Source organism: Phasianus colchicus, chromosome 2, assembly GCF_987193195.1.
Source record: "Phasianus colchicus chromosome 2, bPhaCol1.hap1.1, whole genome shotgun sequence".
NCBI classification, from domain to species: domain Eukaryota; kingdom Metazoa; phylum Chordata; class Aves; order Galliformes; family Phasianidae; genus Phasianus; species Phasianus colchicus.
Window position 1 is genome coordinate 86,740,008 of NC_143437.1, and position 25,956 is coordinate 86,765,963.

The following is a 25,956-nucleotide window of genomic DNA, read 5'->3' on the forward strand; positions in this document are numbered from 1 at the left end:
TAGACTGGGTTGCCCTGAGCCACTTCCAGCCTGACCTTGAATGCCTCCAGGGATGGGACATCCACAACCTCCTTGGGCAACCTGTCACTACCCTCTGAGTGAAAAATTTCCTCCTAATGTCTAACCTAAACCTCCCCTGTCTCAGTTTAAAACCATTCCCCCCTATCCTATCACTATCCACCCTCGTAAACAGCCATGGATAGCAAAAAGACAAAGAGGAATGGTCCATTTCATCATCTTTCCAAGTATTTGAGATGAGGCTGACTGGCCTATAGTTCCCTGGATCCTCTTTCTTGACCTTTTTGAAGACTGCGGTGACTTCTACTTTCTTCCAGTCCTCAGGCACCTCTTCTGATTGCCATGACCTTTCAAAGATGATTGAGAATGGCCTAGTACTGATGTCTGCCAGCTCCCTCAGCACTCATTAGTGCATCCCATCAAGGCCTATGGGCTTGTGAATGTCGGGTTTGTGTGGATGATTTCTAACACAGTCCTCCTCAACCAGGGAAAGTGCCTCCTTTCTCCAGACTTTCTGCTGGATCTCCTAGGTCAGGGACTCCTGAGGACTGGCCTTGGTGGTGAAGACTGAGGCAAGGAAAGCATTCAGTGTCTCTGCTTTCTCTGTATCCTCTGTTACCAGAGTTCCTGCCCTCTTCAGTAGCAGATTGAATTTTTTAACAAGTTTTTCATTCATTATTTATGTGTTTGAAGAAGCCCTTCTTGTCCTTGACATCTCTAGCCAGATTTAATTCCAAATGGGCCTTGGCCTTCCTCATCACATTTTTGCATGCTCTGACAATGTCCCTGTATTCGTCCCATCTGGCATGTCCCTGTTTGCACTACCTATACATCTCTAGCTTATGTTTGAGCTTTGTCAGGAGTTCCTTTTTCATCCATATGCTCATTTAAAACTCATTAGTTCTTTTCCCATTCCCAATGCAACTGATTTATTACTGTTTTAAAACAGTATTTTGCATATTTGAAGGCTGTTGTCACATTTCCAATAAGTTTTCCCTGCTTCAGACTAAATAAACACAATTTTTCAGTCTTTCCTGAGAAGTTATGCATTTTTAGGTCTTTGTCTTTTCTGTTTTTCTCTTCTGGAATTCTCCAACTCTTCCAGAAATTTTAAAGGGTGTTGTCCAAAGCTGGTCACACAGCCCCTTTGAGCTTTAAAAGAGCTGAATAGGAGCTTTTTACATTTATGGCCAAATGGAAATTCACAAAGTCCAACTGTAACGTCAAGGGAGATGAGTTCTTGTGATCACATGCAAGTTCAAATTCCATTCGTATAACTCTACTTCCCTCAGCATGCTGTCAAACAATCTTATTTAAACACAACACATAACTAACTACTTAGCTACTTAGATGGAAAAAAAATACTTCTTTTTTGTTCAATAGTCAGGAATGTTTCTGTTAAAATAAGCATTTCAAAATGTTGGTAATTAATGTGTTTTTTATTTTTTTTCAGACATTTCTCTTTTTGAGCTAGCAAGCATCAGAATACATTTCATTCATAATACATCGTAAATCTGCATTTTGTACATCTGTATCCCATTCTCCACTTTTGTATATTTAAGTCAATTATATCCAGTTTAGACTTGCTTTAAAACATTTGGCATAGGATGGAATCAGAGGAAGACTCCTTATGGTGTATACTAGTTTGTTCTTTGGTTTCAGTGTCAATGGAATGACATTACTGAGATCAGCAACTTCTGAGCTTGAGGTTCTTTGATGTATTGATTTTGCATATTGAATTATGTGGAGTGTATGTATAGACAGAGCTATAAGCACTAATTCTCCCAGTAAGAAACATGAAATAGAGTATTCAGTGCCATTTGAGAGTGATCCTGAGATACTAGAGCTGGCTACAGAGCTAATTCTTTTTTTCTTGTATAACAACTCATAATTTGAAGGCTTTATGATATAATTTGAAGAGTAAAGAACCGATCAAGCTGGTGTGAACTCAACAATTCGTTCCATGCTCAAGGAATGAAGTGCTCCACTAAAGGATTACAGTGGGGTTGGTTTGATAGGTCTGTGGGATATCCAAATGAAACGTTTGCACAGATTAATTTGTTTTGAAGAATAAATTTCAACAGTAAAAGATTTGTTTGTCCCTACCTATTTTCAGTTCTAGTATTCCTAACAAAATGATATTGCAAATACTGAAGTTAATGCATGGTTAGTCATATGTATAATGATATTTTTTGATAAGATGTACTTTTTCTCTGGCATCTTATTTTCTGGGGGTAGTATTTTACTTAAGTACTTCCAAGTTAATAGGATGTCCTGCAAATTACAGTTCATATTTGTAAGTATAAGAAAATACTGCTCTTTGACTCGCCATTTCTCTCATTTGTATTTTTATATTTTATAAATGTGAATCCAGTGTTTATGATGAAGGCTGAAATCTTAGCCTCAGATTCTGAAATACCTTAATTAAGGGACAGGAATGCTCAGGCTGTTACAGATCTCACGCTTACATTGGCATTCCTTAACCTGTATTTAAAGGGTCTACCTTTGTGAATAGAAAACAATTTCAGTTTCTGAAGCCAGTCTAGTCTGTTTCTTTTTCTTCATCTGACCAGCTAGGGTGTGGAGAATTTTTGATCAAAATCCTGTTCATCTCAGGACAAACTAAATACCTGTTTTAGGCATCCAGAACTTGCACTGAAAAGTTGCTTAGTGGTCAGTTTCAGAACTGTTTTCCTTGTGTTCGTGTCCATAGTTACAAATGTTGTTTGCATGTAACATCAGATACAAACATGACCTTCAGAAATTGCCTTAATTTTCAACATCATATTTTGCTGGAAGAATCTAGTATGCACTCAAATATGCTGTGTTTGCACTCTCTGCAGTTTGAAATGCACACAGCCAACACAGTCCAATTAACCGTGAAGGAGGCTGAAGGTTTGAACCTAGCTCTAAGGAATGGCCATTAGCAAATTATATTGTTTGATTGCTTACATTAAAATATATTAAAAATGTGGCACTTAAGGATTACACACAGAGGACTTTCTCAAAATTACAGGAAAAATAGTGTTGCTGTTTTTTTTTTATTTTGATTTTTTAAACTGGACATCTGGCACTTCCAGATGATGTCATCTTATTCAGAAGCGTTGGCCGGATAAGTAGTAAATGGTTGACTTAATTTATACTGTAGTCTGGTTGTTCTGTCATGAATAGAAACTAAAGCTACTGAAAAAATATTTAGTTTGCTTTCTTGCTTTGAAATACCAAAGAATAAAGGTAACCAATAGAAAGGAGGCTTTATGTTTCAGACAGATTTCCTAGATTTTTACAAGAAAATTTTGAGAGATTTTAAGTTGATCTTTTGCCACCTTGGATTCCCTGTTTTTTCATATGTAAAACTCATACATCCTATATTTCCTTGTGTAAATATTTTGTGCAGGATTTGTGCACCTAGATATTTCTAAACAATTAGAAATAGATGCAAGTGTTTCTTTTCAGTATTTTAAACCAAAAAAGGTTTTTTTCCTATGATTTTTTCTTTAAAATGTTCAGTGTAGACATTAGGAAGCAAAAATGCTATTGATTGTTTGGAGGTTATTGATGGGCTAGTCTAATAGGTCAGTGGTTTTGATTTCCAGCAGCGGTATCTTCCCTTACCTATAGCCAGCAGATATGATGGCATTTGATAAGTATCTGAAAAACAGGTTTCACAACTTGTAATTTTATGTCTGCTTGGATAGAAAATAATTGAATTTGATCCCTGCTTTAAACTTATTTACAGTTTGATAGATGGCTGTAAATGCCCATCATCCCCTGTAATTATGAAAAGTGGTTGAAGTTCAGTAGTTCCATTGCCTTGATACGCTCTTCCTTTTGTCCCCCGCTTCCCAGTGCTTCCCCCCACCTCTAGTTAGGAGTTAACAGAGTAGCACTAGGAAGAAAGCTGCATCTCTTTGTTCCTGACTGTGTTTTGTGTGGCTTTAATGAGAGAAAGAAGCCATACTTTTCAGCCTGATCTATCTGAATTCCCCCAGGAAGGCATCAGACAAAAGATAATGTTCAGAAATTTCAAGGCCAGGAGACGTTGTTATGACCATCCACTAGAAAGCAGTATTTGTATGCAAAATTCCCAGTGTTTGCCATCTTTCCTGTTTGGCTGACACAAAGAGGATAATAGAAGAGAATGCAAAATAAAATGCTCCAAATCTGGGATAGAATTTTCAATTATGATCTTTCAGTTTTCAATTATTCCTAAAATACTTAATAGAAAATGGTTTCCTAAAATCATTTTCATCATTTTTCACTACAAATGATTGTTTCATCAATGAATTCCATAAACACATAGGTTATAATTAAACCTGTTTTAAGAGAGGAACTAACTAACTAAATACTGAATTAAGTTTAATATAAATATGGGTATTATATAGATGGAATATCTGCCTGTAACACATTTTATTTTATATTTAGTTATATAATACATATGTAAAGTAGGTATGATAAATAAAATTCGATTAATATTCAAATTATCAGCATAAACATATTTAAATATTTCTCATTATGTAAAAGTATTATATTTTCCCCAGAAACTGAGGTTGAGAATTGGCTGAAACAAATTGTGATGCTATAAATTTTATGTTTCATACTGTAAACAACAAGAGTTGGTAGAGATACAGCGTGAAATAATTTGATGCATGAATAGTCATCCATATATGCAGATGCTAAAGAAGGAAAAACCTTTACTACTGAGGGGTGTTTTTCTGCAACATTTTAAATGCTTTTTAGTGTTAGATCTGTTGTAATACTTATATTCATTGTATTTTAGATATCTGATATCCATGTTACTGGAGAGTCAGAGGACATGTCTGCTAAAGAGAGATTGCTCCTGTGGTCACAGCAGACAACTGAGGGTTATGCTGGAATCCGTTGTGAAAATTTCACTACGTGCTGGCGTGATGGAAGATTATTTAATGCCATCATTCATAAATACAGGTAAGTACTCTGTTCTCTTGAGAAGTATCAATTTCGGCATTGTAATCTACGTGGAGAGACTCTGCAGTTACCTTGCACTGCAGCTGTGGAGATGATACTAGCTCTTCCTGGGCGGTCCTTTGCTTCTTGGAGACGTAGGATGCCTTGTTAGCCCTTTTGTGTCCCTCATTCCTCAGAGGAGAGACCCCATGAGACCTGCACATCCTTCAAGGATCACTCCAAGCTGTTGAGAAGAGTGTATCTGAGGTTCTACTTCCATGTCTTCACATTCCCTTTGGTCATACATCAGTGTACAGCTCAAGTCAGAGCAAAACAGTGCTCTCCAGTTCTGCAGTCCAAATCTGTACTGCTGATTAAATCCCTCAACTACTGCATACCTGAGATATGCCTTAATTCCCCATATTCTTCTCTATTTGACTTCACTGATCCTCTGGAACTGAGAACTTCTGCAGTTTCTCTGCTTGGAGCTGATATGTACTCTATGCCTTCTGGAAAACAAAAGGGCATTCTCATGAAAAATGAGACCAGTTGGCTTGAGCATTCCCAGAATTAGGAGGGCACTGTTCTTGCTCTCTCTTTCTATGTTTTTGTGACCACACTGTTTAGCATTGATAAAACCATTGATGGCTTCAGGATACACTAGGTTTACTTATTTAAAATCCACTTGAAGATGTCTATTGATGAGATCTAGTCTAATTCTAGATTCTAATTAGGAACAGTGGTCCCTTGATAAAATCGACTTTGGCATTCAATCAGAGCTCAGCAGAAGAACAAGATTTAAGATCAGCACTTTGCTCAACCTTGCCTATTGTTTGACATTTCTCTGTATTTGTACATTTCTTTGCTCCTAACTTGAACATGGAGGTTTGTAGGTTTGTTTTTTTATAGAACTACACAGAGAGGAGAGTCTTCTTGCCATTGGGCTAATTAGTGTGAACTGACTTGTCTCTCACTTACAAGGCTTGCAAATTCTAGATTATATTACAGTCTGAGTGAAGAGTTTGTGTGATATGCTCTGAGGTATATTATGAGGAAGTTTGAAGGTATGTAATTTCCTTGGTATAATACTGAAGGAGAGTCCTAAATAAGGCACATCAAATTTGTCCCTCTCTGTGCAGATCATCTGTTTTTTGGGATTTCCTCTTGTGAGACCACTTGTCTCATCACAGAAAGAAACCTAGGAGGAAGCAGCATGCATACAGTATGGGGACTAGAACAGTGAAGTGAAATGGGAGACAAATGAGTCAGGCAGATAGGTGCAGCTCCCCAAGCACTGCATAGAAAGACTCTAAGCATGAAAAGTGCTCTAAGTCCCAGAGAAGATAGCTGTGACAGTTCGTAACTTTAAGGCAACATGAAGTTGCATCTGAATCAATGAATTGTTTTTCTGATTAATGCTTCTGTACTGGGTAGCCAGGGAGGGAGGAGGTACATGCCAACAAGAATGTCTTCTTTTAGTAAGGTTGGCAAGGCAAAGGGAAATAACTGGCAAAGGGCTGGGCTGTTTTGTTGTTGTTGGTTTGTGTTGTTTTTTTTTTTTTACTTCAGGACAGAACAGCTGAAAAAAATAACATAGCACAGATGAGAATTTGAAAAAAATAAACCATTTGAAAGATACATAGAGAGGGGGAGGAAAAAAAAGAAAAAAACATACAAGATGGAATAATACAAAATATTTCTTAGATCTTTTTCAGAGGCTTGTGCCAGGGCTTCTTTTGGTGAACAGCATGGTCCTTACATCTTAGCAACTTGTAATTGTTGTACAGATCAGTTAAAAACTAGAATTCTCTTCTCTGGCTGTGCAATTGTTAATGTTTTGGGGTATTACTAACTACCTGCATTTGCTCTGTTAGTGCTGTTTTTGGCAGTATTCTGACAGTTTCATTCATGGCTTTTTGGCTAGGAAAAACAGGCACCTATGACATGAGTGCTTTGCATAAAGCAGATAATTCAGTGGCTGAGGTTCAGTGTCTCCTGAGTAAGTGCAGAGTTCCCCTTGTATGCACTTCTATGCCTGTTTCCATTTAGCTCATCCTGTTCCTGTAAACATACATGTTTAAAGTCTTTATCTGATGTTTTTTTGCTTTGAGAGGTCATAGTTCTTGAGCTCCGTCACCTCACTGATGAAATCAATGTCATTCTTCCACTGATTTCATCGAGCTTCTATATTTTTTTCCTTTGCAGTTTTATATCATTTAAATAGAGATAATAATTTCCAGCATTTGCTCACAAGATTGGAACGGTCTTTCCAAACAGTTGCCTGATATTTTTAACTACAGTGTTTTATTCCAGAGAACAAAAATAAACTTAGCTTATGCTCATATTGGTAAGTAGGTTAAATACTAACAGAATGCACATATTTCTGGCTGTGGCTCTCCATATGCTCAGTTTGCCTGTTTTAGTAGCTCTCAGACTCCATTTTGCAGAGCAGAGGTGTTCTCAGAAGTTGGGCTGTATGTTTGCAAATGCTGCTGGCTGGCATGCTCCAGGGCAGAGAAGCTCCAGACACCAGTATGTGCTGAGGACTGTGCAGCTGGAAAACAGTCTGGCAGAAAATGACCCAAGAGTCCTGGTGGACACCAACTTGAGTGTGAGCCAGCAACAGGCCTTGCTGCGATGAAGGCTAATGGTATTCTGGTCTGCTTTAGGCAGCATTTCCAGCAAGTCAAGGGAGGTGATTTTTCCCCTCTGGGCTTCCCTGTGCAAGAGAGACACTGGCATACTTGAGAGAGATGTATGAAGGGTCACAAAAGTGACTAAGAGGCTGGAACAACTCTTCTATGAGGAAAGGAAGATCTGGAACTGTTCAGCTTAGAGGAGGCTCAGGGCATCTTATCAATGTCTACAAATAGCTGAAGGGAGGGTGCAGAGGACAGAGCTAGGCTCGTTTCAGTGGTGCCCAGTAACAAGTGGCAATAGGCACAAACTGAAACAAGAACTGCTGTCTGACCATCAGGAAACACTTCTTTGCTGTGGGGTGGCTGAGCACTAGCACAGGTTGCCTAGAGGCTGTAAAGTCTCCTCCTTGGAGATGTCCAAAAGCTGCACCTTGTTCTGGGTAACCTGCTTGGGCACAGGAGGTTTGGACAGGATGACCTTTTGAGCTCCCTTCTATCTTTATCTGCGCTGTGATTTTCTGGCCCAGACAGTGTTGTGGATGTGGTGTGGCCACCTCAGAGCATGCCTGCGGGTGTGGAGTGCTCCTGAGGAGCACGTGTGCCAGTCACAGTGCAACGTGGCAACTCCTCCTGTGCCAGGTATGCTGTGCTCATCAGAGATGCCTTTGCTTTATGAAAATACCGCACAGCTGCCCCACCCTGGGCCAGGAAGAATGCCAGCTTACAGCAAGAACTGAATGAATAAACAGGGATGGAGCTCCTCAGCAGGAATACAGCTGCCAGCCAGTCACAGGAGTCACTGAATCACTGAATCACCAAAGTTGGAAAAGACCTCCAAGATATTCCAGTACAACTATCCACCGACCATCAATATTTCCCCATTAAACCATGTACCCCAGTACCACATCCAAATGTATTTTTGAACACAAAGTTGTGCTCACAGCCCTGACATCATGGCCGATGGGTCTTTCCTGGGTGTGCAGTTCAAAGCATGAACTATATGGGTCCAGTATGATCCTGCAAGTGGCTAGGAGATGTTACTGTCTAGTTCTAGACAACAGGGTATTGGAATTGCAGATTATAATTATAAATGGATGTATGCATGAGTTTCCAGTGAATCTGCAATCTTCTTTAAATAATAAGAAAATAATGAGTGACAGAAATGAGGGAAAAAATGTTTTTATGTGAGATATTTGGTTATAATATAACTAATATTCTCAGTAAAATGTGATTTGTGTAAGAAGGTTGCTCGTGTTTTCAGAAAGTTCCAGCAGTCTGTGCTTATAGGGTAAGATGGAAGATTGCTCTTCTGAACTTCCAAAGAGTGTGTAAAACCTCAATTTTAAAACATTCTGTAAGTGATTACAGAACATTTGTTTACGTTAGGTTTGGGTTTTGTGTTGAGGGACGTGGTTTAGTGAGTATTATTGGTGATAGATGATGGTTGGACTGGATGATCTTGAAGGTCTTTTCCAATCTTGGTGATTCAGTGATTCTGTGATTAAATGTCTGGGAAATTAATTGGGCTCTATGCCAGCTTCAAGAACTGGCTCTGAGAGCTCTGCTACAGGCCCTCAATTTTGCTTTTCATAGTTATTCCGTGTGAATATTTGTTTTTACGCAGACAGAATATAATTTTATCAACCTAAAAAGTCAGTTTTATTACTGGACTTTATGATGCTTGTTAATTACACACTTTTATTTAAATATATCAGTTTTCAGACTTTTACTGAACTCCACATCTTTCTTTGAATTGTGATCAAGTCCATCCATTATGAAAGGTTATACATAAGGCCAGCATTTTCAAGAAAATTGTTTGTCTCATCTATTAAGTAACTAGCTTCTTACAGCTTAATTTTTCATTTAAGACATGTTATTTGCTTCAGTGTGTTGTGTTGGAAGAAATGTGACTTCAGACAGTTTAAGAAAGAAACGTGTTGTTTCTTTCATGACATTATATCATACATAGCAGAAACCTGTAAGCCAGACTTCAAAGTTGGAGACTGACTTTAATCAGCACATAATGCCCAGATTTTCCCAGAGATATTGCCATATACATGCTTGGGTCTTAGTCTCGCATCTCTAGACAGTAGACTATCCTTTAGGTAAACATGCTTGATTTGTGTTTCCATTTTCTTATGTATGTGCTTTTCTTCCAGGAAGAAGAAACGCTCATTTTATAGAATTGTGTCCTGTTGTTCAAATGTATAGGAACAGTTGATATCTATAGAAAATGAATGCTACTCCTATTTCATTAAGAGTTGTTTACTGGGTTGGAGCTAATAATCTTAATTACAGATCTACATTACACTTTAAAGATACATTTGTTTTAAAACAAAGGACTTTCTAATGAAAAATTACTGAGTGACATCAAAGTAACAAGCTGCTTGTTCTTTTTTTTTTTAACCTCAAACATACCTGAGCCATTGGTGCACAAGAAATGAAGACAATTTTTGTTAAGAAGTCTCTGAAAGTAAAATAATTTAATAAACAGCAAAAGTAATAGCAGAATTATATAAGTGATATGCTTTCTTGGCATCTATATATACTTTGTTAAATGTGGTGGCTGCCAGCGCTCAGAAAACACACCCAATCATACTGCCTATTATAATTTCAGTGACAGTGTAGTACAGAGGTAGTAAGAGAAGATTTAACATCAGACACACATGGTATTTGAAAAGATGTGTGTACTCCTTTCTATATTTTGTTTTCACATTTTTAAATTCTAGAGTTTGTGCCAGTGGATTCAGGCCGTTCTGTTTGATTTTGTGTTACATGGAGCAGCGTGGCTTGTGCCAACAGATTGCTTGTGAGAATACACATCGGCACAGCCAGGGTCATGCTACAGGAATGACCAGCAATTAAAGAATCACGGACCTTTGATCTAGTCTTCTTTATGCTGTAAGTGCAGACCTGTCCAGTTACGTCTGCACTTCCACTCTTAGATGAGTTTCAACAACCATACAAAACAGAGGCAATGTTTAGGAAAAAAGGTGTGAATAAACTAAATTCTTAAAACTCAGTGATTAGGGTGGGCAGCAATTTGATGAACAAATTGGGCAGTAGTACACACATGAGGGGTTTGAGACATAAAATAAGTGAGGTCATTTCATGTAATTCTATACAAAAGCATGCTGAGACCATGTGAATACTGCAGTGTACAAATTTGAGCACTGCGTAACAAGAAAGCAAAATATTAGAAATGTACCAAAAGAGATAAAGTGATAATAAATAGTTCAAAGAGATGCATTTTGAGCAGAAGTTAAAATAATAGTATCTATGTTAGAAGAAAAACATGTATGGGACCAGATAATATGCATCCCAGATCCTGAAGGAACTGGTCAGCATGGTTGTGGTTGCTTAGCCACTCTCTAAAATGTTGTAACTGTCAAGTGAAGTTCCTTGTGACCAAAAAAGGGAAATGTCCCTCCCATTTGTAAGAAAAGGAGAAGGGAGGACTCGGGAGCTACCGGCTCGTGAGCTTCATGTCTGTGCCTGGGAAGATCATGGAGCACATCCTCCTGGAAGCTGTGTTAAGGCACATGCAAGATGAGGAGGTGATCTGAGACAACCAGCATGGCTTCACCAAGGGCAGATTTTGTTTGCCAGTATGGTGGCCTTCTATAACGGAGTAGTGGCATCAGTAGACCAAGGAAGAATGACTGATGCTGTCTGTCAGGACTTCTGTAAGGCCTTTGACATGATCCCACACAACATCCTTATCTCTAAATTGAAGAGAGAGGGATCTGAATGGACACTATACAGTAGATAAGGAATTAGCAGGAAGACTGCAAGCCAGAGGGTTGTGGTCAATGGATCTGTGTCGAGGTGGAGGCCAGTGATGAGTGGTGTCCCTCAGGGGTCCATCTTAGTATCAGTGCTGGAGCACCTTTCTTATGAAGGCAGACTGTGGGAGTTGGTGTTGTTCACCCTGGAGAAGAAAAGGCTCTGGGGACACCTGATTACGGCCTTCTAGTACTTAAAGAGAGCTTTTAAACAGGAGGTAGACTGACCTTTTACGTGGTCTGATTGTAATAGGACAAGGAGGAATGGCTTTAAATTAGAAAAGGAGAGATTTAGATTAGATATTAGGGAGACATTCATTACTCAGAGCTGTTTCAGCCTTACGCAGGATAGCATGACATGTACAAGTAGATGAGTGAATGCTGAGCTCCTGGATGGCAGTGTTTATGGCATCCCTTTGATGTTAAAACATGTTGCAGGCGATCAGGTACTGACATGAATACATTCCTTAAGGGGAGGGACAGGGCTACCTCAATTTACAGTAACATGTTGAGCCCTGTGGGGAATGAATGAATGCAAAAGAAAACCTTAAAATGCTAGGGGATATGTTTTAAATAAAGAGATTAGTTGCATCTGCTAGTTTTGGCTTGTTGTTTTGTAACTTGTAATTTATTATTACCCAGCCTTAACAAAAAGAAAATGTCAGTTTGTTGTGTTCTCCACTCTATCATTGCTCAGAAATGTGTATGTTACCGTTTTCAAGGGTTTTGTTGTGTAAAAGAAACTAATTTGCCATTACGATGTAGCAATTTGGGAAAATATAAACAGTGTTTAGGATAATTTAAAATATTGACAAACAGACATTTGTGTAATGTGATTTGCCCGAGTATGCAAATAGTTTTTGATTTTAGAAATATGGAGTAATCTCAGCTACAGTGTAGTTGGAGGCACTCTGAAAAATTGTGATGTCTCTTGGTACAGGCTGTATTAAAATAGTACTGGAGGCTAGCTTACAATTTTAATGCCTTGTGATGTTTTGTTTAGCCTTTGTGGGTACCAGATGGGAAGCTTCCAGATATTTGAAATAGTTATTTTCAGATCTGGGATTAAAATGATCGTTCTGTATGTTGTGCTGGATCCTACTGCAAAGTAGCAGCTGAATGAAAGATAACAGTTTTCTTTTTCTGCAGTAAGTGATAAGAAAAAAAGTCATACTGGGATGAAATCGGAGTTTTTCTCTTATTTTGGCAAAATGGAAGTAAACTGGAAAAAAAAAAAAAAAACCACAAAACTTTGGATTGAAAGGCCAGCTTTTCACACAAGTTTCTTGTGTCTCTTGCTCTTAGATCATCAGTAAAGACCAGAACACCTTAGGGTGTCAGAAACCTTCGTCCAAAAGTGCCTGGTGTCTGAGCAGTGGTGGGGTGGTATGTGGTTAGGTAGATAAATAAGATAAACAGGGAGAGGTCTTGGTCTTCTGGCAATGCATTTGGCACATCTGTGATACGTGAAGGAACGCTTGCTTCCAAGGCAGGGTGGCACAAGGAGCCTTTGGGAAATCTGGTTTTGATCTCCTTGTGTTAACTCCCCCCCCCTTCCCTGTTGGTAACGTTAATCCCACTGGCAAGCTAGGGCATTCCAGCAGTGACTGCCTGGACTTGGAAGGAGTTTTCTCACAGAGCAGAGCAGAAAAATCATTTAGTTGGATTTCTTCATTAACTTTTTGATATTCAGATACTCCAAGGAAAAGTATGTGATTTATGGTTATTTCTGCAGATCACAAAGTGTGGGTTGAGGTTAACAAATATGAGCCCTTTCCTATTTAAATTTAATCATAGGGAAAAGAATTGGCAAACTTGTATAGCATTACTGTTTCTAAAATGATGTTATCTCATATTACAAAGAGAATGTAAAATCTGGTTTTAAAGCTAGTGAAAGGATGGAATGAGATCCCTTCTGGTTTCATTCATGCAAATAGCAAGGTTGAAAGCTTTGTCACAAACCTCCTGCCAAGTTGTGATTAGGTTTTGTTAGCTTTTTGCTAACGCTGAACTCCACAATTAACTATTAGGACTTGTATCTTACAATGCTTCATTTGTGTCTTTATCTAAGTCAGTTTATATGACAAGTTACAGGTAAGGTTTTGCTGTGCTAACAGAAGTGGGGCATGAGGATTCAGTCTGATTTTTATAACTCGTGCACAATTGGAATAATCTGATTAGCCATATATATGATTAGGGGCTAAATAAATAAGTAAAGAAAAATACCCCTCAAATGCCCTTAATTTTAGTGCAGCTAAAACATTATTTTTCTATTGGAAATCTTTATAGTGCATACTGAGATGTCTGAGGAATACTCCAGAAATGTATCTGTAGCATGTCCTTGTTAGAGTACTTGGAGGTCATGTTAATAGAAATATATATATAATATATATGTAATAGAAATATATTTTTTCAGAATGAAGAATAATGGAATTATTTATGTAAATCACTTAAAAATGGCTGTGTGTATTGACCAATATTGAAGGACTTTGTGAAGTACTTTTCACCTGTCTTCCCCTTTAAACTTCCAGTGAAATGCTAAAAGATGCACTATCAAACAAGGCATATTATGTATCTATTGACTTTTATTGGAAAACTTGTGATACCTTTTTAACTTCATTTTGTGTTAGATGAATGAGAAAGTCTTCAAGAAGTACTAGACAAATCTTCACTAATCATTATCAAATTCCTAAGAGCTTATCTATGTGTTTAAAATGCATAGCCATGCTTTTTATTTCTCATGTTTTTGAGGTATGTGAGTCTCAAAACATTCATGTTTAGTGAGGCATAACATTTCATGAGAGAGAAGCAATTATCTAAATTATCCCTTTGAATCTCCGATTCTGGAGAGCTTGCTGGATAGGTGGTATTGGGTGTGTTGACCACTGACTACAGTGAAATGCATGAGGACAATTGAATATATATAATTAAATTTAGGTGTCTGGTTCTGGAGCTGAATATCAGTCCTTGTCTCATATATATCTGTATACACATGTAAGGGAGACCTTGTGGTCTCTGAGGGAAGTATAAAAGTTGGATGTCCTCCAATCTTGCTCTTTCTGAATGAATCTGTTAAACTTTAAGCAAAACCTATTCCCATAGGAGTTACAGTCTGCAATTATTTATACCATGAATGTTCAGGGCTGACTAATGAAGCTAAAACATTGCTGCACATTATTCCGCACAAGCCTTCTTTTCTGAACAACTTCATTTAACAGTTGTAACTATAGATTAATTGTCCTTGGACTGTTTCCTCTGAAGGACAGATGCAGCTGGTTCTTAGTTTGGAAACTCTGTCATCCGTAGATGTTTATCTTCTATATTCTAGCTATCCTAAGGACTAGGTTAAATGGTAGGACTTAGCATATAGGCTCATCTGCAGAGTTCCTGGGAAAGTAACAGGAGCTGTGCCAAGAGAAGGTGAGCTAAAATTTATAGTTGTTTTACACAGACATTACTTATCTCTGATTCCATTGTTTGCAATCTTTCTGCTGTGAGTCAAAATCTCCAGGACAGGTGGTGTATAGTGTTGCTCTGTTTTGAAATATATGGTAAATCCTATCTGATTCAGGAGTCCCTCTGTTTCTAAGATATTTTTTTGATGGTTATGGTATGGGATTTGATTAGTTTTCGTAGTTCGCATCCTGAAAGTAGCACAGCTTTTACTGACATGTGTCCTTTTCAGTTGTCTGTGAACAGCAAAGCAAAGAATTCATTTATATTTTATAGGCATTTCCTAATTACAGCAATAGAGAAGCTAAGTAAATACAGGGACACGCACACTTCACTCTGCATCTTCAGTCATGTTTTCTCTGCCAGTTCTGCTTGAAACTCGCTGTATTAATTTCTGTGCTCAATAAGCCAAGAATGAAATATCTTTTAATTTTGGGTATTACTCAGACACCATCAAAAGTTTTGATTGAAACAGAGAAGTGCAGATGAAACAGTTTGAATTGTTTGTATAAAGAACTTCAGGATTGTTGGTAACCTTCTTGAACCAATTAACAGCATTTTGATGTAGTATGTTGCTCAGGTATATATATATATTTTTAAATATATTTGGTTTAATAAACATTACTGTAACTTGGGCAGTTGTCATTGGAGAACAGTGAAGAGAAGGATGTTGTCTTTTCATCATCGATTGGTAACAGAAAAGTTCCATTAATTATCTTTTCCTGCTGTTTTTGTGAAATATCTGATCTGATTTATATCTGACCTTTTGTTTTAATGGACAAATACTATGTTTTCTAGTTTGGACCTTGAACTATTTTACTATTTACTAGATATTAGGTTCTGGCTATGGAGAAATCTATGTGTGCCCACCTTTCTTATGCATTACAAATTTCAAGGAGTGTTTGCAGAATAGAAAGCTTATATGAGGGCTCTTTCATTAAAAAAAAAAAAAAAAAAAAAAGCCAACAACAAACAAACCCAAGCATGATCTTTGATTTCTTTATGTTGCTATGCAGATACTGTTCACTTCTCTTTGTGATGCTGTGTATTTAAATGTTTTCTTGAATTGTTCATGATTTTCTCTGTTTCCTACTTGAAATTGTATTAATCAGATCTTTTTTTCTCTCTTCCAATACAAATTATTTCTAATTTCTAACACCTACTCTAAGACCTGGAATACAGACACTCATCATTTTATAAGTTAGGTGATTAATGACTCACTATGGAGAAGCCAAGCACCTTGGCTGAGGTGTGGCCATAGCAGAAGCATCTCTTTTGCATGGAATGTTCCAACTCTCCTTGTGTTTGGGATGTTTATGTGTGATTTTTGATGGCAAGGACCCAGCCCACTGCTGTAAGATGACTCAAAATATTAGATAGAAGGTAGAGTCATCAACTTCTACTTGAAATGGATTTTGTTGGTTCTTGACTGTGTAGAAAACCACTTAACAGTACTACGAAATTAATATAAAATGCAGTTATAATAAATGATAAGTAACAACCATCTACAAACCTTTCATCTCTTTAGCCTTAAAAATGAAAACTTTTGCCTTGATGGATGATGCTTTAAAATCTGATATTTGCCACTGTTAAGCCAACCAATTAAATTGTATCAGAAGGATATTCCTCCTTGCTGCATTTTAAGCAGTTAGTAGTATTTCAGAATTCACCTGAGAAATGAAATATTGAAGATACTGGAAAATATTTGTGAGGCTTCAGTATACAGCTCCAAAGAGCTGCATTCACAGTGCACAGCCCATGCTCAGTAACACAGAGCTGCCTTGATCCATAGAGCAGGATGGTCGGCAGTGAGCGCAGCACAAGGAATCCCTGTGAGCATGCTGAATTACAGATTCCTTTGGGCTGAATTAGTGGGCAGGTCTATGCAGGCTTCTAGCAGAAAAGCAATTTTTGGTATTTATAATCATGAGAAAACCTTCTTAAACAAAGTGAACAATATGGCATGTTTTGATTTCACAAGTCATTTTTCTGGATGTATTTTCTAGAGCTAAGAATGTCCTTTTTTTTTCTTTTTTCCTGAGACACACTCCTTGTCCCTGTGGTTTTGCAATGTATCCCTGTGTTATTCTGAAAAGAGAAAGGGTAACCTGCAGAGGGAGGAAGCCCCAGGCCCTGTGCAGCGTGCACTTTCTTTGGCAAGTACCACATGCTTTTGCATGGAAGTCATAATACCTGTCTTCTCTGTAAGCCAGCAGTGGGGTTGTTCTCAACCAGCTGTTGAGCTTTGTTTCAAAAAAGTCCAAGACAAACACCACTAAGACAGACAAACACTGTCTTCTGTGGTGTTTTCTGGTAGATCAAAGCTTTACACAAATATAGCCTAGTTAATCCAGGTCGAAATGCTATGTATTAGGTGTGTTATTAACTCAGGATAGAGTGGTATTCATTGCAAGTTACCGTTGTTCTTTACGGGAAACTGGAATAACCCTGACTGGCCAGAGGTGCAGGGATGGGAAGTTGTTTTAAGTGAGAGTTGCGAAGTTTTTCTGAAGCCAAAGCAGCTATGCAGGAATATTTATTGTGCATCCTATGACAGCTGTTATTTTTATTGGATTTTACCTATTTTGCAGTGAGAAAAGCCTTAGTTATTCATCTAATTGGAAGCTTTATTCCAAAGGAGTTAATAATATTGGTGAATCTGCAGTTTGCAGCTTGTTTCTGGGAACAGACAATGCTATTTCAAAAACTTGTCCCTTCTTGTTCTGATAGTTGGCAATTGAACAGGCAGCATATATGATTCCTGGGTCATTTTTACCAAGCATGAAACAAATGTAAAGAAAGGTTAAAAAAAAAAAAATCAAAAACAAACCCCAAAGCAAACTATGTACACTTACAGAAGCTTGCTTCTCTCTTCAAAACTGCACTGTGAAAGTAACCTTTATTGTTCATACCATCTCTGTTAACGTGGCTGAAACAGGAGACTGGACTGCTCCATTTTCTTTTCAACTGTTGTCTTTTATTTTTCTTGGCTTCTCTGTGCTGATAAGTTTGACAGAGAATGTTGTTTTCTTTGCACTGTTTTCACTGCACAGAAATTCAAAGAACAATGGCATGAGCCTTGATCATGCTCCCACCAAGCATATTGAAAGTAGAAACTCCCACTGGCTTAGAAGAATTATGTTTCCTTTTACACTGCTGAAGTTTTATTATTAATTACATGTTCTTTCAAAAAAGGATAGATGCAGCTTTACGATCAGCCCTGTAGACTGATCTAAAGAGCACAACAGAACAGGAACAATTCTAGGCAGCTGGAAAGAAATACATTTCTATTAACGGTATTCATATACTTAATTCAAGGACAAAATTGTATTGAGTATTCTAAAGCAAGAGAAGCTGGTAAGATACATTATCATTAGTTTTTTAAAATGTGATACTTTCAACAAGTTTCTTTCTGTCTTTTCAATTGTTTAAAGTTTCTGCTAAAACTAAGAAAGCAGTGAATTATTCACTAAAACTTAGACATTTCTTTTGTTTGTTTTGAGGGTTTGTTTTATTCCATTGTGGGTCAGGTTTTCTGGATCTTATGATTTCAAAACCAAAGTTTTCAGGCTTTTGTGACTCTAGTTGACTTCAATGGGATGAGTTTTTCACTCAGTGTCTTTCAAAAGATCCTTCTTCCTTTCAGTTGCTCTCGCTGACAGGATCCCTGGGAGTGCAGGAAACAGACAGCAACGCAGCATGTGTTGAGAACCACAAGATCTAAAAACCTGACACCACATAGCAAACTTAAAAGATAATATTCATTTTTAGTTAGTTTTGATGTGAAGTTTTGTATTAATGTAAAATTTGTGGCATTGGTACAAGATAACATTTATGGACCTTAGAACTGTTTAGAGGTGAGTTTTGCTTAGTATGTGTATTCCTTTAAAATAAGAGTATTATGACTGGCTGTGAAGTTTAGAAGGAGGGAAGTTGAAAGTGTTACAGGGCTGACGGTTGTCTGCAGGAGAACTGGCAGCAGCATTTTTCTGAAAGCAGGGCTTTGATGTAGTTTGAACTGGACTTCTTTAATGCCCAGTAAGAATACTTGTCTGCTAGGTTCAAGTGATGTTACTGTGACTGACCTTATTTCCATATGGATTCTGATGTGCACTGAAGAGTTTGATGCAGAACAACTTTAAACTTGTAAAGGTGGTAGAAATGACCTTCCCCACATAAATGAGTCCCAAGAGAAAAGTGAACTTAGCCTCTGCAAGGGCAGTAGAAAGGACAAGGCAAGAAAACTACGATTTACGAAGATGATCAGGGGACTGGAGCACCTCCCCTATGAGGACAGGCTGAGGGAGCTGGGCTTGTTCAGCCTGGAGAAAAGAAGGCTGCGGGGTGACCTCATTGCAGCCTTTCAGTACATAAAGGGAGCCTACAAAGAGGAGGGGAATCAACTCTTTGAAAGGGTGAGTGACAGCAGGACAAGGGGAAATGGTTTTAAGCTGAGGGAAGGGAGATATAGGTTGGATGTCAGGGGGAAATTCTTTACGGAGAGAGTGGTGAGGTACTGGAACAGGCTGCCCAGGGAGGTTGTGGATGCCCCGTCCCTGGAGGTGTTCAAAGCCAGATTGGATGGGGCCCTGGGCAGTCTGGTCTAGCATTAGGTGGAATGGTGGTGGCCCTGCATGTGGCAGGGGGGTTGGAGATTCATGATCCTTGAGGTCCCTTCCAACCCTGGCAATTCTGTGATTCTGTGATTCTGTGAAAATGCAATGGCAATGCATACAAATAAATGAGAACATAGAGGTATGTAAAAAGGATGGTTAGAAACTTCAACTGGTAGGTGGAAGGAAGAACTAACAGGGTTGAAGTTGCCTGCTGCTTGTGTTTATCACTTAGCCTTGACTTCTGCCTGTTCATATCTTTTTAATGAAATCCTTTTTTTGATGAAAACTGTGTTGCTGAATCCTTCCATGTCCTTGGAGTTACTAATGCTGTAGTGATTTAAGGGTTGTAATCAAGTGTTACTTTTTTTTTTTCTTTGGCAGGCCGGACCTGATAGACATGAATACCGTTGCTGTTCAAAGCAACCTTGCAAATTTAGAACATGCTTTTTTTGTAGCAGAAAAACTTGGTGTTGCCAGACTTCTGGATCCTGAAGGTAAGATAGCTACAAAAGGCTTTGTTGGAAAAACCCCATCCGGATAGCTACTTGTTGCAAATCTGTGGGCATCCTTACAACTGTGTGATAAAGCACTGTTCTGTCTTGCTCTCTAGATGTTGATGTTTCTTCACCTGATGAGAAATCAGTAATAACTTATGTGTCATCACTTTATGATGCATTTCCCAAAGTACCAGAAGGTGGTGAAGGCATCAGTGCAAATGTAAGTCAGAGAAAAAAACTTGGGTGGCCGTGTGGGCATTCTTGGTTTCAGCTTCTCAGTTACAGCTTGTTTCATGCTCTTACTTTTCAGTCATGCAGTTAGACTGATAAATTGTGCCTCTCCAGTTCTTTTGCAGACTAGAAAACGTAGTGTTTTCACTTGAAATATTTGGTACTAACACTAAACAGGGCAAATGAGATACTTGGAAACCTTAAATGAATTATAATAAGAATGTAAAAATTTCAGAGCTGCATGGTCTAGAAATCTCTTTTCTGTGTCTATGAAGTCCTCAGGCTTCAAAGGTAAAACAAAAGCAAAACTGTCAGGTAATTTTCTTCTGATCTATAGTCTGTGTTGTGCTTTGGTAGGATGTTGAAGTCAAATGGGTTGAGTATCAGAATATGGTGAACTACCTCATGCAGTGGATCAGGCACCATGTCACAATAATGTCTGACAGAACATTTCCCAACAATCCTGTGGAGCTGAAGGTGAGATGTGGCATCTTAAACTCCTTATTGGAATGAAACTTCATCATACTTACTCAAAGTATGCTCAAACAAATGAAATGTTTGTTGATTTATACAATCAAATCAACTGTAGAACAGAAGCATTATATCAATAAAGGTTTTTATTAAATAGTTTTAAGGTGACCTTTGCTGGCTTTCTGACTTAAAAACATTAGAGATGGGATAGGGCGGGTTTATAGATATATTTTATAAATCATTCTTAAGAGTTCTTTATATAGTTTAGTGAGGTAGATTTAATTCTTCTGAAAGAGAAAGGAAAATGTTGTCACCCGTTCCTCACAGAATATTTTGGATAATCCAGAATAAAAAGAAATGATGTATGTGTTATGCAAATTCCATCACTTGAACCACATTTTAACAGGAGAGGGGTTTGAGTTTTCTTGAAGATGCCATGTTAAGACTCACTTGAAAATCTAATTGAAAAGTAAAAGAATTACATTGCTGACATATGAACGATCAAAAGCAAATCTTCAGCTTGTTGCTGATGATTTTTAACACAGCTTAAGCAAAGAAAAAAAAAATTGGAACATAAGCTTACAAAGAATGTTAGAAGAAGGTTTAGGGATTAAGGTTATATTCACTGTGTTTGCTGTAAATAAAAGTTAAAGGGTTTTATTCACTGTGTTTGCTGTAAATAAAAGTTAAAGGTTTTTTTTTTGTTTGTTTCTGCAGGCACTTTATAATCAATATTTACAGTTTAAAGAAACAGAAATTCCACCTAAGGAAACAGATAAATTAAAAATTAAACGTCTATATAAACTGCTGGAGGTAAGTTTTAACATGCATTGAAATATATAAAAGTTCTCTTTTGGTGGCTTAAAATAACAAATATGTCTGAATTTTTAAGGTCTGGATAGAATTTGGACGCATCAAACTTCCTCAAGGCTATCATCCAAATGATATAGAGAAAGAATGGGGAAAGCTTATTATTGCCATGCTGGAAAGAGAGAAGACTCTTCGGCCTGAAGTGGAGAGGTATGCTAGTGAATGTTTGGCAGGATTGGTTAATATATTTTATGTTCTTTTTCCCATAAACTTTTTCTTCCATGATAACATCCCTGTTATTTTCAATTTCTGTTGAATAATTCTGCTCTTTTTAAAGCCTGAATTTCTCTGTCTGCTTTATAGAAGCAGGTCCAGGTGAAAATACCTTGGATAGTTTCAGAAATTCTTAGAGAATAGTTCTCTGTGTCTCAGAGGTCACAACATTTAAATACCATGTTTCTCCTGGTGTAGATGGACAGAGCAGGGTTGATATCACTTCATTGCCTTACTTGGCTACTTCTTCCTATAAACAACACCCTCATCCTTCACATAAAATGTGAATTTTACTTGATGCACCACGTTGTGGCTGATGTCTAGTTCTGCTAATTTTTTAAAGTTGGTTGATTGTACTCAAGAGTGTGCAAAGTGTTTTGATGTGCAAAATGCATTGCGATCTTCCATGGTAGTAGAATTGATGATGCTGTTTTGTACATCACTAATAACATACCAAACACACAAAATCTTGGTAAGTGCTGTGAAATACGTTTTTGTACAGAAATGCAAAGTTGTGCCCTGCCATGCCAAGCAGAACACAGGAAAGCGGTGGTGGAAATACAGTCTGCTATATGTTGTAGGTTAATCTGTTCTCAGATGCCAGTGGCTAAGCTTTCACCGAAAGGAATTCTGTTCATACCTGCAGAAAACTTAATTATCTTTATTGGGAGTTCATTGGGATGCCCGTCCTTGGAGATGTTTATGACGTGGTTGAAGGGGACCCTGGGCAACCTGATCTAGTACCTGATCTGGTGGTTGGCAACCCTGTGTGCGGCAGGGAGGTTGGAACCTGATGATCATTGAGGTCCCTACCAACCCAAGCCATTCTATGATTCTCTATATAAATGGCATTAGTTTATTTTCTGTTCAGGTGGATTGAGCACAGATAAATAGAAATACACATGAACTCCTTCCCATGTTTCAGGTTTGGTGAACAAATTTAATGTAACCAATTGTATACCGATAGTCATAGCAAGCATGTGACCTTGATGTGTTCTAATACTGAGGTATTGAAATTTGGCAAGCAACAAATCTTTGCCTCCAAGTCTTGTGAAAACATTTGAAAATGTCAACACAGATAAACAGCATGTGGCCAGATTGGTGTGTGGAATCAGAGTGAATGTGATGTCAGTGAGGAGGGTGCCAAACAGTTCCAGTTTGCAAAACCAGCAGAGTGAAAACATCACGGGGATGTGTCTGTGCTTCTGCTGTACTTTTCTGCTTGAACACAGTCATCATATGGTGTGGGTGAGAGGTTTTCAGGAGGTGCTAAAAGCAGGAGGCGAGTTACTGAAAAAATTACCCAAAGCTTGTATTCTGAGTTAAAATATCAACTCCAGGGTGTAGTGGTAGATTTTTCTTATTTGTTCTGTGGTCAAAATAGTAAGAAGTAATTAGCTTTGAGTATGGAAGAAGTTAAAGGGAAATTTGCAGGACAGATTGGTAGAACAGGGCAGTTAGTAAACATGCATACTTGGACAGTAGAGTAATGATGGTGGGTTGGATGGTGTACAGGTGTCTAAAATTAACTAGTGAGAGCTGATTAACTGTGATGTTCCTGCAATTTTAATGTGCAGTTCCATTTGAAGGAAAAGGAATCAGCCCAGACTGAATTTCTATACATTTCTATATTCTTCATACAGAGGAGCGTGGAGTTGTAACTTCAGTCCTTTTTGAAACTTCTCTAGAGTCTGAGGAACACCTTAAAGATTTTCTTAAGTTCTTATTTGGCTTACAGACATTTAGTGACGCTTAGATAAAGTATTTGGCACATCTGTTTCCTAGAGACGCCCTAATGCTGCTGCCTAGTCTGTACTTGCAAAACTTTAATGCAAGCTTAGGGAAGCCAAAAGCGAGGTGGCGTGCATAGCCCCAGGTGAAATCTTTTGAAGAGCTGGCAGAATATTAATTGCTGGGTTTTGAATATGCATACTGAAGCCTATTTAAAGAAGGAGTGCTAGGTGTTTCAAAAGCCACTGGTGAAATTTCATCCCTAGAAGCTGCACATTTTGTAGGAGCTCCATTTTTTCCATTTTTCAGCAAATATAAACAGCAATCAGCCAAAGAACTGTGCTCTGGATGTCAAGATGAACAGCAGTAGTTACAGCTATCATAGCAGCGATTCACTGTTTAGCAACAGTACCAGTGTTCAAACCAGCGTTGACTCTAATGAAAATTTCCTTTCTGTTAATCGTGGTCCCACGATGATTAAATCTTGTATAAGCTTTGGTAATGCCACCTTAGAAGGAAGCAGGTAACTTGACATATGCATTTTTGCTTTGTGTATGATACTGTTTGTTTATTTTATGTGTGTATATAAGGTATAAATAACACAGTTATTTTTTGAAAATTTTCTGGTATCACTTAGGTTGGAAATGCTGCAGCAGATTGCAAACAGAATTCAGCGGGACAGCCGAAGCTGTGAGGACAAACTGATACTTGCCCGGAATGCTCTGCAGGCTGTAAGTCAGCTGCTGATTTTTCTTGTCTATGTTCCTACACTTGCTGCAGTATTGTGGCTACGTAAAAAAAAAACAAACACAGCACAATAGTTAGGAATTTTGAATGCATAGTTAGTAACTGATACTTTTATTTTTGTTGTACTGTTATCATTAATCTAGCATTTCTTGAAGAAATTACCAAAATTGCCTAGAATGAGTTCTGTTAGTTAAAGTTCTTTGCAATTACTTTACAATTAGAAAAAAAGTTTTACAAAAGCATTCAAATATTTTACAGTTCATCTCTCTGTTACTCAGCTGCAGGGCTTAACGGCATTCTTTTATTTGTTCAGGACACCAAACGACTGGAGTCAGGGCTTCAGTTTCAGCATGAAGCAGAAATAGCTGGGTATCTTCTTGAATCTGAGAACCTTCTCCGCCAGCAAGTGATTGATGCCCAAATTCTTATTGAGGGAAAGTACTATCAGGCAGACCAGCTTGTACAGAGGTACTTTACAATGTATTTATATAAATAAATTAATTACCAAATTTAGACTATGGACATCATTTTAAAATCATGTCTGTGGATAAACTTCGGTCTATGACTTAGTACCCAAATAATAGTTGCTGGGTATGATTGTGGGTACATTGCCTGCAAACAAAAGATGAGAAACTGTTTGCTTGTCTCTGAAAATAAAGTCACTCACCGGAACATGACTTAAACACTTATGTTATCTGATATCTGGGTGTAAAGATGTTAGCTTATTTTATTGCAGCTAAAATGGATTCAGAATTCACAGTCTTTGATTTTAAAAATAGAGGTGAGATTTCTGGTGCTAGCTGTAGGTGTCTTAGCAGGTGGGGTAACATTAGCTTATATATGTCAGTTTGTTCAGTCCTAGCAGAAAGATACAATTAAGCAGTGTAGTTTAATTCTACGAAGAAATGGCTTCACAGTTTGTTGGGATTTGTTCTGGATTGGGTGAGGTGAAGCAATTATTTAGCAGCGAACTGTGAGTGTTTGACCTACTACAACATGTTGTGATTTGTACACTTATTGCTTTGCTGAATTCTTCCCTGGTACTGTGTATGGTGCACGCTAATACTGCTGATTTTCTGGGTTATTGTCTGATTTCTGCATTTACTATCTGTATTAATAGAAGTCAAAGACGGCATAGCCAGCTTATTCATGAATGTTTAAATACAACTAAAAGTTTAAAAGATTATTGAAATTCATACTACCATTCAGTACAGCGTGATAAAAGTATATAAACATTCATTGAAAATATTTTTATTTACTTTTTTTAAATTTTATTTTAATAGGGTTGCAAAACTTCGTGATGAACTGATGGCCATACGAACTGAATGTTCTTCTTTATACAGCAAGGGACATGCACTGACAACAGAACAGACAAAGCTGATGATATCTGGAATAACTGAAAGCTTAAACTCAGGATTTACAACAAACCTAACTCCTGAATTAAATGCTGCAATGACCCAAGGTTTAACACCTAGTTTGACTTCTTCCAGTTTGACATCTGGCCTCTCATCAGGTCTTACTTCCAGGTTGACACCAGCCATGACTCCTGCTTACACACCAGGCATCCCACCGCGATTAATTCAGAGCTATGTAACAGGAGTAGATGGTGGAACTCTGCAAACACTCAAACTTATGCAGATCAGGAAACCTCTTATGAAATCAGCTTTTGTGGACCAGAATTTAACAGAAGAAGAAGTGAACATGAAGTTTGTCCAGGACCTTTTGAACTGGGTGGAAGAAATGCAGGTAGCAATCTTAA

The 25,956-nt window shown here is 37.9% G+C and overlaps 1 protein-coding gene across 25 annotated transcripts in view; it reads left to right on the plus strand.

Annotated features, from left to right (window-relative positions):
• The window catches only part of DST (dystonin), a 297,941-nt gene that overhangs the window by 133,385 nt on the left and 138,600 nt on the right, over positions 1-25,956 (plus strand). For 23 of the 25 annotated variants that reach the window (XM_090136236.1, XM_090136226.1, XM_090136238.1 and 20 more), the window contains 9 exons: positions 4,799-4,965; positions 19,819-19,931; positions 20,048-20,154; positions 20,523-20,642; positions 21,354-21,449; positions 21,529-21,656; positions 24,088-24,181; positions 24,511-24,665; positions 25,481-25,943. In XM_090136236.1, the coding sequence (XP_089992362.1) occupies positions 4,799-4,965; positions 19,819-19,931; positions 20,048-20,154; positions 20,523-20,642; positions 21,354-21,449; positions 21,529-21,656; positions 24,088-24,181; positions 24,511-24,665; positions 25,481-25,943 (1,443 nt within the window). Of the gene's footprint in view, positions 1-4,798; positions 4,966-19,818; positions 19,932-20,047; positions 20,155-20,522; positions 20,643-21,353; positions 21,450-21,528; positions 21,657-23,767; positions 23,974-24,087; positions 24,182-24,510; positions 24,666-25,480; positions 25,944-25,956 lie in introns of those variants that run through there. The other 2 variants (XM_090136251.1, XM_090136247.1) reach the window with 2 other exon arrangements.